Source organism: Phragmites australis, chromosome 6 (genome assembly GCF_958298935.1).
Source record: "Phragmites australis chromosome 6, lpPhrAust1.1, whole genome shotgun sequence".
In the NCBI taxonomy this organism is placed as follows: Eukaryota; Viridiplantae; Streptophyta; class Magnoliopsida; order Poales; family Poaceae; genus Phragmites; species Phragmites australis.
Window position 1 is genome coordinate 1,577,522 of NC_084926.1, and position 15,338 is coordinate 1,592,859.

Below are 15,338 nucleotides of genomic sequence, written 5' to 3' on the forward strand. Positions count from 1 at the left end.
CTTCAGGACAGAAATTGCATTGCAATGTTCAGGCTACTTGTTTGGCTTCTTGCAGGAATCCGGTAAGTGCTTTGTCACCGGTCAGAAACTGAACTGCAGTTGTATCAGAGGTAGCCCACACAAGTGAAGAGCTTAAACTTCCTCAGGTTAGATGATCATAACTTGTATGGAGGTAACAAGGCAGGAGAGAAACAAAAGGGAATATAATTATATGACTAAAGGTAGGTAGTACTACTAGTATAGAAACCAAACAACACTTATCAATCCCTAAACATAGATGAACTGCAAAAAGAATTTCAGAGTTCAGTACACCAAAAGCTCCAATACAGACTGACTCTGATGGATGGATGGATGTCCCCCTCTTTATCTTTCAATTCCTGACTGATAGCTACTACCTGACAGAATCTTCTTCTAATCAGCAAACCAACAAATCCCCCTTCACTTGCTTCAAACACCCCCTTTTTACTAATTGACTGACTGACTAGCTGCAAAGTTTCCTCACTACTAAATCTGTCTCTCTCTGCTGCTGGTTTAGCTCTCCTTCTCACCTACCTAACTTGCAAGCAACTGCAACTGCAATGCAACAACCACCTCTGATTCCTCTATTTCTCCTGCCCTCCTCACCCTCCTCTCTCTCTATACAAACAAAAAAATATTCAGGGGAACCAATTAATCAATAGACAAAAAAGAAAGATAAAACAAACCCCCGGAGAAAAGCCCTAATGAACTAACGCCAGGATCACCGGCGATGGATCGATGCTGACAGAAACCAATGCAGGCGATGATTGATGGAATGCTGAGTACTGTCCCATGTCCATGGTGATGATGATGACGATGAAGACGACGACGACTGACGACTGAAGCAACCATGGCATACTAACATGTATACATATATAGCTAAGGGGGACGAGACCGACCGAGCGTCTGACGACGCCGGGACGTCAATCCCGGCGGCGGATGAACTGCAGGAGGTCGCAGGACGGGTCGCCGGTCCGGACAGCCTTCTGGCGCATCTCCACCACCTTCTTGTGGGAATTGGAGTGGATGGACGGCACGAAGGTGGGGCTGGCCGCGGGGCGGTACTCTGGGAACAGGCGCCCGGACTTGTAGCGCACGCCGCAGGCGTTGCAGAGCGTCTTGGGCCCCAGAGGCCCCGCGCGCCACTGCGGCGTCTTCTCGATCTGGCAATGTGTGCACCTCCTCACGGCGCCCTGCGGCAGGGCGCTACCGCCGCCTTCCTCATAGTCGGCGTCGCCGTCGTTGTCAGCGTCGGCGTCGGAGGCGGCCGGGGCAGGGGGTGCCAGCTTCCTGGCCTTCTTTTTTTTCATGGGCGGCGCGGTTTGAGAGTTGGATTCGGCAATGCTTTCGGGATCCGAGTGGGAGGAGGTGGAGGAGTACATGGGTGTCGGCACAAGGATGGTGGGGGTTTCCACGGCGCGCCCCCCGGTGAACGCGGACGGGCGGGAGCGCTTGCTCCGCGCGCGCGCCGGTATGAGGAGCACCGGCGGTTCCGGTCGCGGTGACACGGGCACCGACCACGCGTGGCCGCCGCTCCCGGAGGAGGACTCCGAGGAGGATGACGCCGAGGACGAGGACGAGGACGCGGAGCCCACATTGTTATTAGCGTTGAAGCTGTTGTGCTCGAGCACCGAGATGGGGCTGGAGCTCCGGAAGAGCGCGTCCTCCAGCTTGTCCGGCAGCATGGCGACGCCGGCGTTGGCCGCCAGCGCGGAGCTCTTGATGGGCGCGGCACAGTTGGCCCCCGGGAAGGCCGGCTCGTTCGGGATGGAGGCGTCGTCGAAGAGGCCCGACAGCCACTCCAGCTGCGCCATGTCCATGTCCAGTTCATCGCACTGCAAAGCAAGAATCATTGCCACGTCAGAACAGGATCAGAACCAGACGCCACTCCTTCCCAGTACAATCACCACACTGCGAGGCCGCGACTGCAAGATTCAGTTCATCTTTGCTGCAGCTATCTGCATGCTTCGTCGTCGTCAGCTACTGCCATGACATCATTTTTGTCCATTTGTTACTGTCTAAACCCTGACTAGGATGTGAGGGCGGAGCGAACGAACGGGCTGGGCGGGCCCCAGGCTTAATTTTGGTTGCTTAAAGCAGTGCCAGGCAGGACTAGAGTAGTAGGTTTAGTTGTTGGGGTGGCGAGCCACCGAAAGCGACGAGCCCGACTGGTACCCTACCCTTCCTACGTAACGTGGATGGGCCCCCACCCCACACCACCAGGGCCCGTAATATCCAACCAGACAACCAAACGCCGACACCGCCCGCTCCTCCACCCCAACCATCCACCGCGCACGGACAAGAAATCATCGCGCGGCACAGGCGAGCCAAGTGAAGTCGCCCTGTGACCTGTGAGGCTGTGACCGATGCGCGCGGTGTGGGGGCGACGCTGCTGCTTTATTGGCGCCCAGGCCCAGGCGCCCAGCTGCTTTCAACTTTCACGAGGAAATAAGAGGATTTGATTTTTTTTTTCTAAAAAAACCGGCTCTGCGTTGCACGACCGACAAGGGCAATGGGAGCTGGTGGTCACTCGCACCGCGCCCGGCCGGGCGATTCGTACGCAGGATTCGGCCGAATTCATCGTAAAAGCAAGCCGTACGCGCAACCACCCGATGAGCCGGCGCGACACAGGGAAGACGTGGGGGGACTCACCGAGCCAATGTGGCCGCCGTCCTTGGCGTCGAACACCTGCGCCCCCGCGGCGGCGTCGAAGAAGACGTCGTCCGTCGCGGGAGGGGGCAGCGCCATCAGCGGCTCCATCGCGGGCGGGGACGGGCCCCGCGGCGACGCATTGCCGCGGCACATGCCCACGTCGATGATGCGCGCCGAGAGCGGGCTGCCGGGCGCGGGCGCGTCGAGGAGGAGCACGTCGGCGGCGGAGTCCTCCTTGGGGAAGTGGAGCAGGTCGTCGATGTGGTCGAAGAGGTCGCCGCACGTCGCCTCCAGGAGGCTCTGCTCCCTCATCATCTCCTCCACGAATCCGCCGCTCGCCATCTGTCTCAACAATCGATCGCCTGCCTGCGTTCCCAAACGACGCGCACATATAAATACCAGCAAGACCGGACAATGGATGAATGAAACCTCATGTGAAATCAAATCGAATTGGATATGCATGCATTAATCAGCACCCATGGCAAAAAATGGAAGAAAATTAAGACAACACGGATTATTCACCAACTATTTATTGATTCCAAAGATACGCCTACAAAAATGGGCGGACGAATTTGAATTTTTGGCAGAGACGTTGCACAAATCCCTGCCCTTTTGAAAAAGACGCGTTGGAGAATGGATGGATGATGGGATAGCTTTGCTAATCTACCCCTAGAGCGGTAATCAAAATGTGATCTTGGCTACGAGCTGTAAGCAAACAATGGTGGGAGGGAGGGAGAGAAAGAAAGGAGATAATTTTTCTTTTCTTTTCAAAGTGACGCCAGGCGGGCTCCATTCCCATGTGTGCGCGGCGCATGATGATCCGGGCCGGTGCGGGGCCCGCACACCATCTGAGCAGCGCATGTGACGGCCCGCGGGGCGGGTCGATTTTTCTTTATTCGGAAGCAAGCGTAGGCCACCAGATGGAGTACAGTACATGCGCTGCTCAGATGGGAATTTTAAATAGCAGTAAACATTTTTAAATACCAGTAAAAAAAGGAGGGAGAAAAATCAGAGCGTTTGATCGATTCACAACCAAGTTGTGTAAAAGTCAAAGCGGCCAGCACAAGGAGTTTGTCAAAAAAGATGCGGTGACGTGGAGGCGCGCCATTGGCCCGGACGCGTCATTGCGTTGCCACCTGGGTGCTTCGAATCGAAGCACCCACCCCCCTCGGTAAAGCAGCTAATTATTGCCAAGTCCTCGGTGAAAACTCCGAGGAATTCTAGTCGACCGTTTTTATTTTATATCTTCCCAATTCGCCATTTGCGTTGATCCGATCGGAAGGAATCTTGTCTTTTACTACAACTAGCGACTGTATGTATGTATCACACGGTGTAAAAGACTAGAATTCTTTTATTATCTAAAAAACTACAACTAGCTACGCAGTTTTACCCTGCAGTCCATTCAGAAATGCAACTGTTCAAATTTGCGCATTCTCTCTCTCCTCCTTCGAGAGAAGCCAGACTGAAATTTTTAATCCAACACGCATACTGCTAATTTTAAATAGAAAATAACAAAAATATCTTTAATAACTAATTCAAATATTCTAAATGGGTGATAAGAGATACTATTTTGTAAAAATAAAATTAAAAACTAAAAAACGTAAAGTGACAAATATTTAAAAATAAATAAAATGGTCAAAAGTGATAACGAGGAGTATATCTGTAAAAGCAAGGGGTGAGGACAAGGACACAATTTTATTTTATATCTTCCCAATTCACCATTTGCGTTGATCCGAAGCGACTGTATGTAAAAGAATAGAATTTTTTTATTATCTAAAAAAGTACAACTAGCTACGCAGTTTTACCCCTGCAGTCCAGTCAGAAATGCAACTGTTCGAATTTGCGCATTCTCTCTCTCCCCCCTCTGCTTCCAGAGAATCCAGACTGGAAGAGTGTGTATATATATCTGTAAAAGCAAGGGGGTGCAAGAGTACATGACAAGGACGCTGTGGAAAAGACTTGGAATACCGTGTGACCCTGAGCATCCCATCCTCCGTTCACCCAGTCAATTCAATTCATGCGTGGCTATCCATTTACTAGTAGCAATACGTGTCCTTGTAATTGGAAGCTTCCCTTCCCTCCCTTCTCAAGCAATTTGCAGCCTTCAAATTCAGAAACAGTCCAATTTTTTTAACAATGACGAAAGTCCGAATTGGAGGCCCTCCTTTTGTTTTCCCTTGTGTTTTTCTTTCCCAGGAAGACGAATGAATGAATTGGATGAAATCGGATATGGCAATGAAACTGGCGGCAAACATGGCCGGCAGCAAGGGCGGCTATCAAAAATGGCAACTCGACGATGGAAACAAGAAAAAGAGAGAGCCAAAAATGGCCACACAAAATGGAAGAATATGCAGCGGTGCTCCTGATTGTGATCAGTTCTTGCTATTTTGGATGCAAAAAAATGGCTAACTTGCGGAGAATGGGAACGGGAATCGGAACACATGAATGATATGCACCGTCGTCGATTGACTCACCTGTGAATTGCTCTGTTCCTCGGAAAACGATCGGCCCAAACCAAAGCAAAGCTCTCAGCTGGCCGGTGGTTTCTCCCTGGCTTGCTTGGTGCACAACAAGAGCTCCTTTTCTAGCTAAGCTATCTCTGCTTGCACTCTATAGCTGACGACTATGTGTTGCTGATCACGAACGCATGTAAATAAGGGACAGCGGTGGTTGGAATCAAGAAGCAGCAGATGCGAGCTTACTCTCTCTCTCTAGTTGTACTCCTCCTGCATGGCTAGCTGTGTGTTTGTGTCGATGGAGATAGAGAGAGAGAGTTAGGAAGAAGAAGAAAGTTGATACCTGCCTTGTACAACTCCAATTATATGGAGAACTGTATTCCTAAGAGAGAGAGAGGAGGGTGGGGGAAGTGTGGGGAGCTATATAGGTGGGGGTAAATCGAAAGGGGGTGACTGAGAGGTGCGTGGATCGGTGGGTTTCAATTCCAGCCTCCGCTCTTCTCCCTTCCCTGTGTCTGTGTGTTCCCTGGCTTCTTCCTGGTCTTAAGAGAGAGAAGCAGATGGAGAGAGAAAGAGAACAAGAACGTGAAGAGGGAAAAAAATGTGGCTGGGCTCTTGGGTTTTGAACGTTGGAGGCCAGCCAGGCAGGTTGAAGCGATGGAAGTGGCGATCCACTCCTCTTCCTTTTACACTATGTACGTGTTTGGTCGTTAGTATTAGAGGTATCTTGATTTTATTTGTTTATATATTTTTGTGGAGAGATTATTTAATTTTTTTATGTATTGTTTTTTCTTGTATATGTGAATGTAATTATATAGTTAAAATGTGATCTGGTGCATACATTCGAATCGAGCTTCTCTACGGAGCGTGACTCGTTAAATACATTGTATCTGCTATATTACTGCAACAAACTCACTTGTTAGTCTCACGTATATGTTTAATGTATCTATTTATATAGTCAACTAAATATCTTCATATAATTATTATATCTATCCCTACAAATGACTAAGTATTTATTTTTTATAATTAATATATTTACTCGGTCTACTTGGCGCGCCGCTCGGTGCACCCGTCAATCACTCGGTCGCTCACCCTGAGTACTAACGTTAATCGATCCACCAAATTACCACGGGGGGTAAAATTAGTGGTGGTGGTGGTAAATTAGCAGCAGGAAGCAAGCAACCACAGTTGTTGCACCACTAACGACTAACGAGCCAGTGCTACAGGAGAGGGAGAGAGAAACTCAAAATAGAGAGAGAGAGGAGAGGACACACGGTCGGTGAGCCTTCCTCTCTCACTGCTAGCTGTCCTCCCCTTCCTTTCCTGTCGTGACGTTGAAGTTTCCTCTCCGTTTCGCTCTTCCCCCTCTCTTTTTTCTCTCTCTTCCTCGACACACAAAATAAAATCAAGAATGAGAAGGAAAACACCTCAGATTTCCCTGTACACATGGCATTTCACACGCACATGAGAGAGATGCTCCTACTGCTCCACCACGCTTCTCTCACAACTTTTCGCCGCCTGCCGCTGCTTCACACTGTTGCTAGCTGGAGTAACCGACAGCCACCGCTCGCTCTCGGATCCTCTGCGGCCAACCTCGGTCGAACGATCGCGCTAGCGTCCACGCGCGTCGCGGTTAGTGTGGCAGCTCCACGGAACCATCCGCCCGCCCGCCCTGCCTAAAATTCGCGGAACACCGCGTCCGCCGCGCCCGCCTCATTGACCCCGTCGGCCGTGGCACGTCGCGTGTGCGGACTCCGTGACTCGTATTCTGTACACATCCCGCGCGCGGTGTACATACAAGTTGCGCGACAGCGAGCGACGCGAAGGCCGAGGCGGCCTGCGTCTCGGCCACAGCCAGCCTGCCTGCCTGCCGGTGCGCTCAATAGAACATAGATCATCTGTATCCATAACTGTAGCCTAAAATGATACTATTTTTATTTATATTTATTTATCATCAGTTTTTTACTGTAGCGATTTTGATATTATGTTTTTCTAGAAAATTTATAGGTACTTAAAACTTTGATATTATTATATTCATCGTGAAATATACTTTATTAATATTGTATACTTTTAAGTATTTATAAAAAATTGTAAAAAAAATATAAAGTCAAAAATTCGATAGTAAAAACTGATAGGTAGTAAATAAGTGAAGTCATTTTTTAGCTGTGACAAAAAAAAAATCAATTGGCTAGCAGCTTGAGACGCTGCAGAATTGTCTCCTCGATTGAGAAGGACTCGAACCCGTTTTCCGGGCTCATTTTCTCCGGTCCAAAGACGATGCGTGGACAATGGGTTCAAAACTTATCTAACTCGGTCCCGGTTCTTTGTCCACGTCCGTAGTGGATCCTAGTGCTCCATTAGTCAGTGTGCTTGCTGGCCTAACCGTATTACTTCAGTTCTGGTATGTGACCCAACCCATGTATGATCGTGGTTCATCTCGATTAAGTGATAAGTCGACGTTTACCGAACTTACGGCTGCGTGCCCCTGAACTGAAGCTAGTTAGTTTTAGGCCTGACCTATCCTAAAGTGCTACCTCCGTTGTCAAACATATGCCATTTAGGAATTAACGTGTGTAATCGAATTTTATAAACTTTGATCAGTAATATAAGAAAAAAATATTAAGACCTCCTTTGAAACAAAGAAAAAATATAATTTTTTTTTAGGATTTCAATCTTATAGGAAAGTTTTCTATATGCCTCTTTGAACAAAAGAATGCATCATATGAAGTTCCTATATATATATTCGTATGGGATGTGTGAATTTATAGGAATTTTGACAGAAATATAACATGTGGTTGGTGTTGAGAAATTCTTGAATTTCAATGTTACTTTGGGCTCATTTTTCCTTTGGAGAGGCCGGTCCACTTGCTTTTAAGTAACTCTCACTGTGAGTATTTCATTTTACTCTCTTTCTTCTCTCTATGGTTCTGGATAGTATAGAGTAATATGCTTGATGATGATGTATTGGTCTGAAATGGGGCTAGATTGTTGAGTACAATAGACAAATTTGAAGTATTTCTCTAGTTATCTTGCTAGGCAATGGCTAATGCGTGTGACATGAAAGTCTTTGATCTGATTCTTCATTTCGAGCTTTGAGAATTTGTTGCATTCTCTGAGCACTGCCTAGTAGGCTGAATTCCTGGATTAGGGCTATAGAGTTGTGATCTCTGCAGATTATGATAGCTTGTGCTCATTTTGTTTGTAGGTATGTAGCTCAATTTACACGAACCTTGTTTCTTTCTATCAGTTTGTTTATTCTGTAGCCTTGTCCAGGAATACATGTTGAATTCCAGAGAATAAGTGTCATGTTCTATGTCTAGGTGTGATCTCAAGATTTTTGTCTAGTTTTTTATGTGTTCAGTGATAAATTAGAGAGCATAACTTAATGTTATGAGGCCAACTATAGCAAAACATATGAGAGCAATCTCAAATTTATATTTTTCTTGCTGTCAAGTACTACTGTTATCCATATATGGTGGTTTTTGTTTTTGTTTCGGCACTGATATCACAGTATTACAATATATCAACGTGTTGTTCAGTACTATCTTTTATATACATGATAAATGATCTTGTTGTTGATGCATTTGTGGTTCATGTATATATTATATGTTCTGTTGAGCTCTTGTTATGTTCTTTATAGAATATGGATATATATGCTCTTACTATCGCACAAATTACATCAGTTGGACCTCTCGAAACTTTTCTTTGTGTCTCTTCAAATTCCTGTATTTTTCTTGTATTGCATCCAAAAGCTCTATTGCAAACTTTCCTCTTTTCTAAATTTTTGTTAGATTGAAAGTGCCAGACAACTTCAATTTTGCATTTTCCTTATTCCTACTTTTTGATAATCATGTATTCTAAAGCGGCCCTAAGATTTGCCACATAAAAATAATATTAGTAAATTTGTCATAAAAATATTTTAAATTATTATATTTTCAATATTTTTTGATAATAAATATTTATAAAAAATAATAGTCAAAGTCACACATGAGAGACCATATCAATATTCCAAATGACAAGAAAAAAAAGAACCGAAGTAATATATGACGGTTTCCGGCTAGAGCCAGTCGATCGCATCGAGTGATCCGGGCCGAGTCGATCTGTGCAGGACAGTATACAATGCGTGCAGCCGCGCGCGCAGGGGCATCCGTGCTAATAAATCTTGTCGTCCTGCCCATGCGGTTAAGGAGTAGTAGCTGCGGTTAGCGGAGGAGCTGCAGGAGATGAGATCGCATGAGAAATAGTGATTGAATGTTTGGAAAAGAAAGAGGGAAGAGGAGTGAAGTGACCGCACAACCGATGGTTGTTCGGGCCTCACTGCCCCGGCGCAAATCATATGACGGACCCACCCTCCTTTGCAGCAGCACAACTAACTTGGGTTGCACTCCTTGCATCCATGACTTGAGCTTTACTCCCCCTCTCACTCTCTCTCTCGCTCACCACCTCCTTTTTTTTTTTTACAACACCATTGCACTGTGTGTCTTTTTTACTTCTTTTCAGTAGTTGCGGTTGCCGCTGCCGTTTTCGATGTACCGCCTGCAGGCTCGCTCAACCTCAACTGATGCGTCCCAATAAAATCATGGCCGGCCTTTTCGCTGCTCAACCGAAGCAGCAGAAAACGCATGCGTGAGATGTTGGCCACCGACGGGGCTCTGCTGAGCCGACCCTTGCACAGCAGCTGTGTGCCCGATTGGGTCGTGATCGCGCTAGGCAACAAGACGGAACACCAGAGCGAGGTAAACATCACCAAGCGTCAGCCACCGACCCGTCGACGCAGCGATCGATCGGGCGGTGGGGCAGCAGAGCAGTGGGGGCGCGGACGTGTTTATGCTGTTCGCTCATCCCTGCTGGCTGGCTACGTGTTTATGATGCCTCAATTTGTTGGTGTCGGATCACTCGTCTGTACATGCCCGCCGCCTACCTCTCTGAGCTGAGCAGCAGCTCGTCCAACTGCCGCTGCATGCGACCTCATCTCACACATCCATCGCTTGCACTCCCAGCAAGCAACACAATTAAGGAAAAACAAAACTATTTCTCCTCAATATAATTCTTGTACTCCCAAACAGTGTTGCAATGAAGCTGGTTGTACACACAGTGACGGAGGTTGAGCTCGGCCAACCTGGCCCGTAAATTTGTCAATATTTGGTCGAAATTCGCGATATTCGGCCAATTTAGTCCGCACCGAATTCTAAAATCGATCAGCTTCTGAATTTGAATTCAAAAAATTCATAAACTAAAATAAAAATATATTATTAATAATAAAAAAAATCTAAAATTATTAGAGATAATTTTAAGACCTTATGTAAACAAATTCAAAAATAATATCGTTTGCATCACTTTTTATAGGAAGAAAGTTTGAGAACAAAGAAAAAAAGTTGAAGTGTGCATCTCATTTATTAACTCATATTAAAGAAAAGCTTAGTATGTTTTTTTTTGTAAAGTGTACCTTAAGAGGAAATATAAATTTGGTTTCACTTTATTTCGAGTTATATTAATTTCTCCATGATTTTTACAAAGTTCATAAGCACAAAGTGAACATGGTAAGAAATAACACTATAATTAACTTTTTTAATGTCTACCATTATTTTTTCTACATAAAACATAGTATAATTGAACTAATAAAACTGGTTTCACAAATTTTGGAGATGTGATGAGTTAGTTATGAATTAATCTAGTTGCAACATATTTACTCAATCCTGCATGTTACAATAACTATTTCATAAGTTCATGTATTTTTAAAAGATATAAGATCATGTAAGAAGACTAAAAAAATTAGTTTCATAATTTTTGGATTAGCAAAGAATTAACTATGCATTTAACTAGGTTTAGCAAGTATATTTTTTCACAGAAAATATACAACTTTTTCATGAGTATAAATATTTTTATCATGTAGGTCATGTTACAAGGAAACCAACGAAAACAATTAATTTCATTTTAAGCTTAGATGAATTAGTTATCAATTTTACAAGGTTGAGCTATTTTTTGATTTTTTTTAACTTTACTGAAATTCGATAAAACCGAACGGTTTTCGATCACAAATAAAATACGAGAAATGTGGTTGGTTTTCGGTTGAATTTGGTTGGTTACCAAATGGTTGATTCACTGGAATTTTATCTCCAATTTATAAATTTGACCGAATGAATTTAGTCGAATACTCGCTGAAATTCGACTGAACTTTTCGATATTTGCAAATTTCAAAAAATCACCAGGTCTCGATTTTCAAATCTCAAACGAATTTGTAAACCTTGCCGTAGGCCCCCCAAACCCACGCCACACACACATTTATGCCGAATGGACTGGTATGCATAGTACTCTATTTTAGAGTGATTTCTATTATGGTATATTAATCTCATTTGAATATGTATTTTGAACCTAAATATGAGAAATATCAAATGAACTGCTCTTTGATAGCTATAAATTGCATCATATGTCAGTATTACGGTTTACCACTTGAATTTTATTTTGTTCTGTGGACCCTTAAAATTTTGATCAATCTTCATCACTGTGTACACAGCTACTACTGCATTACTATTTCCATTCTCTTTTACTCGTTATTCAGGACATCAGCACGATCTCCAATAAGTATATTTAACCATTATTTTTTACAACTAACTCTTGATAAAAGTTGATAAAAAATAGATGATGTTAAAGTATTTTTCATGACAAAATCATTACTATTATTTTTATATATCCAATATCATTATTTTTATGTATATTAATAGTTAAAAAAATTAAAATTTGATTGTACGTATTTTACGATGATATTTATTTAAGAACGGAACTAGTACATTATTAGCGGCACCAGTGATCCATCGGCAGGTTGCGGCCTCGATGGCCTCACGAGGCCAGGCATCCGTGCGTGCGATCAGCCGATGAGGGCATGGACACGGGGTACCATTGGTACTATTAGTTGGTTGCGGGCGAGCCTATTATTAGATCGATGCACCAGCTCGCTCATCATGAGACCAGCTATGAATCGTTAACTGCCTGTTTGGTGCATGCTGTTGGCCGCGAGCCAATGCAAACACGGACGCTTCTCTCACGGAGATAGAGGGCACATGCTCGGGTAGATTGGGTCAGCTTTTCACTTGTTTAGCCAGGTAGACTGGGTCTGCATGATTGCATTGGCAAGGTGCTGTGGCGCAGTAATTATCAGAATGGCAAACGACAAGGAGCACCCGATGTCTGACAGTTCTGGCATATAGAACGAACTCCCCGCATCGATCCCGAGGCCAGAGAATTATATATGATTGCCGAACAAGCCTCTTGTAGTCTTGTGCTCGATCTGAACGTTTAATAAACAAACTACTCCTAGTGTACTACTGCCTGCATTTTTCAAATAATTGACACCGTTGACAGTATTGTTACAATTTGATCAATAATAATTATTAAATATTTAAGCAAGTAAAGTGAAAATAGTATTGTTACATTTGCCATCAAAAGTAGTTTAAGGATGTTATATACTTAGAATGATTTGTGTGTGCATTTGTAAACAAAGTCAACGGAGGGAGGCATAGTTACTGCAGCTCAATAATTCAAATGTACAACTACAGTGGCACTATTTTAATTATAGTGGTGAATCAGCAGAAGATTCTCCCGTCTACGTTAAAGCATTTTAGGTAGAAACGGGAGTATGATGAGCAGGACAGAGCCATGTGTGCCGTACATATAATACCATGGCCCGGTGTGGCGATGGACGCTCAGCCATGATCCATCCAACCACCAGGTCAGACTAGGTGAGGAGCGTTCATTCGCTGATAGATCGAGCTGGGGTAACATGGGATTAGCTGCTTAGTAACATGTAGCATCATGTCCTGTTGGCGTGTGACTAGCTATAATGTGTACAGTCCGGAAATGCAAGTCCATATAAACGGATAGAGTATGATTTATCTTAATTGTTTATCTATGCTACTTGATATTCACTAATCTATTAATTTTATTTATTGCTCTGTGATTCTTTTCACTATCCCTTTAGCATGAATATCGATACAAATAAATAGTACTAATAGGTCAGGTGTGTGGAACGACTAGTGGAAATTTCGCTTACTGTACGATCCGGACGAACACCGAATCATCTTGCACCCTGTGCTTACTGCAAAGAGACTCGATCGCAGATTAGTTTACGACTGCATCAATGACTACTCTCCACCACAAAATATATACGCTTTCAAGATGTATCTCAGCCAGCAAAAGGTAGGAATTACTTGGAGGTCGGTGTAACATCAGTGTTTATAATGGAAAAAAACAGAGATATTAACCTGCAGCGAGCTGTACTACTGGTGCAAAGATACACCCTAATTCACTAACAAACGTTACTACATGCCACAGAAATCTTGCTCACAATTTTGAGGTTAAAAGATAGTACTCTTAGATAAGAAAGGGCCAGAGAAAGCAAGCACATGGCTGAAGTTTTTTTTTTAAAAAAAACAGATCACCCTAAATTTATGGTTAGATCGCCCAATTGTGCTTTTGGATGACTAGAGACAGTAGACAGAAAAAAAAAACAATGAGAGCAGGTGGATCAATCCCCAGTGTCCGGTCGGGTAACACTAATCACTTTGACACTGATGGATGGATGGTTCCTAAACAACCAATGGGTACAACTACACTAAAAATTAAGTTTGAATAAAATTATACTCCACTACTTACTGATCGAGCCGAGCCACGCGTGTGTGATCGATCCACCCATGCGATGCGATGCGATGAGATGCGAGCTGACGACGCCCCCCACCGAACGAGAGGAGCATGTGCCTGCAAGCTCACCTGGGCGCTGCCTGCTGCATCCTGCGTGCATGGATGCTTATCCATCTCACAACTCCAGTACCATCTCACAACATTGATACGGTCCGATTCAAAGCTACTCCAGTATCATCTCATGTGCGTCGCCTCTATTATATTCTACTCCGCACGGTGCTGGTGATAGTAGTTGATGCCATGTTGCTCTTGGTTGCTCGATCGATCTTTGTTGCCTGCCTTGGGCTTAACTAGTTACTAACGCTAGAAAATGTAATCAATTTAGTTTATTTGTGACTGTGAATTGCATGCCCCGGTCACCGTGTAATTTATCTTACCGTCACTGTCACCATCCGAGGTAACAAACGCGACTGGTTCGTCCTCTGTTTCACCTTCGATTTCTAGTACCATGTCAAAACGCGCACGCGCTTTTGTTTTAATTTTACTCCGTCAAATGTTGAAGAGGTAACATCAAAATACGGTGTGCTGATGCGTGCGTGGTGTTGTTCTCGTCAAATTACCGGATTGATCGATTCTTCTAGGCAATGCCTTGGTTGGTTTGGTAAAAGTTAAGCTTAGTTTGGTTTGTTCGTGTTTGATTATCTGTGTATGGAGAAAGCTGTATTTGTTGGATGCATTGTGAGTGTTTGTTTGGCTGGTCTACGAATTCATCTACGGAGCATGGCCAGCGTAGCACACTTGATTCGGGCGTTGCCACAGAGCCTAGCTAAAGGGACTCTTTCGCATTAGCTGGGTCTGGCTTGCAAGCCTGTTCAAGCAGCCAAACACGTTGCTAGCCTGTGCGGGTGTGCGTGGAAGTGCGACTTCTCCTTCCTGTGCGTAAGGTCCATGTATGGGTTTGGATCGGTCAAGTCGTAAGGCACTTTCCTGAGTTGGCACCCATGCATGCACGTCCTGTGCATGATTATTCTTTGGGCTCTTTTATGGTGCTCCTCTTACCTCTCAAGAGGTAAGAGAAAATTTCAATCTAAACCGTTGATTGATAGAGGGTAGTTTTAACCATACGGAATGCAAGTAGTAAGAAAACTAGCAGTCAATCAAATACATGTGAAGTAGTAATGGCGTAAATCTTCTATAGCGACAATGATAAAAAAATGTTGAAATTGAAGTTTGGATCTAGATAGGTCATGCACAAATCAATTCAAATATTCTCAAAAGAAATGTGTGTAACAGATACCTTTTTTAAGTTTGGGATTTGTTTCCATCCTAATTTGGATTTCGAAATTATACATATTCCGAAATTAGTATCTGTATATCTAAATTAAATTTTTGGAATAGGTTGGAGCAAAGTCATATATTCAAATTACAAAATAAGTAGTAGGAAGTGATATACTTTTAGATCACATGGGCTATCAAATTTATTTTTAGAGGTATCTTAAACTTTCCAGCATAATAATGATTTGGTGTGCATATTAAGTTAACTTCGAACGAAATTATGTACTTTTCTTTATTTTTGTT

At 44.0% G+C, this 15,338-nt stretch overlaps 1 protein-coding gene across 4 annotated transcripts; it reads right to left on the bottom strand.

Moving 5' to 3' along the window:
• Positions 1–183: 183 nt before the first annotated feature.
• On the bottom strand, positions 184–5,783 carry LOC133920976 (GATA transcription factor 8-like). Of its 4 annotated transcripts, none has more exons than XM_062365650.1 (3): positions 5,470–5,783; positions 2,671–3,032; positions 184–1,853 (listed from the first exon to the last, which is right to left on the bottom strand). In XM_062365650.1, exons 2-3 carry the CDS (start codon positions 3,010–3,012, stop codon positions 942–944), a joined length of 1,254 nt encoding a protein of 417 aa, XP_062221634.1. In that variant the 5' UTR covers positions 3,013–3,032; positions 5,470–5,783; the 3' UTR covers positions 184–941. The 4 variants fall into 4 exon arrangements, with proteins under 4 accessions (XP_062221634.1, XP_062221633.1, XP_062221632.1 ...); XM_062365649.1 differs by having other exon boundaries at positions 2,671–3,036; XM_062365648.1 differs by having other exon boundaries at positions 2,671–3,036; positions 5,145–5,783.
• Between the last annotated feature and the right edge of the window lie 9,555 nt (positions 5,784–15,338).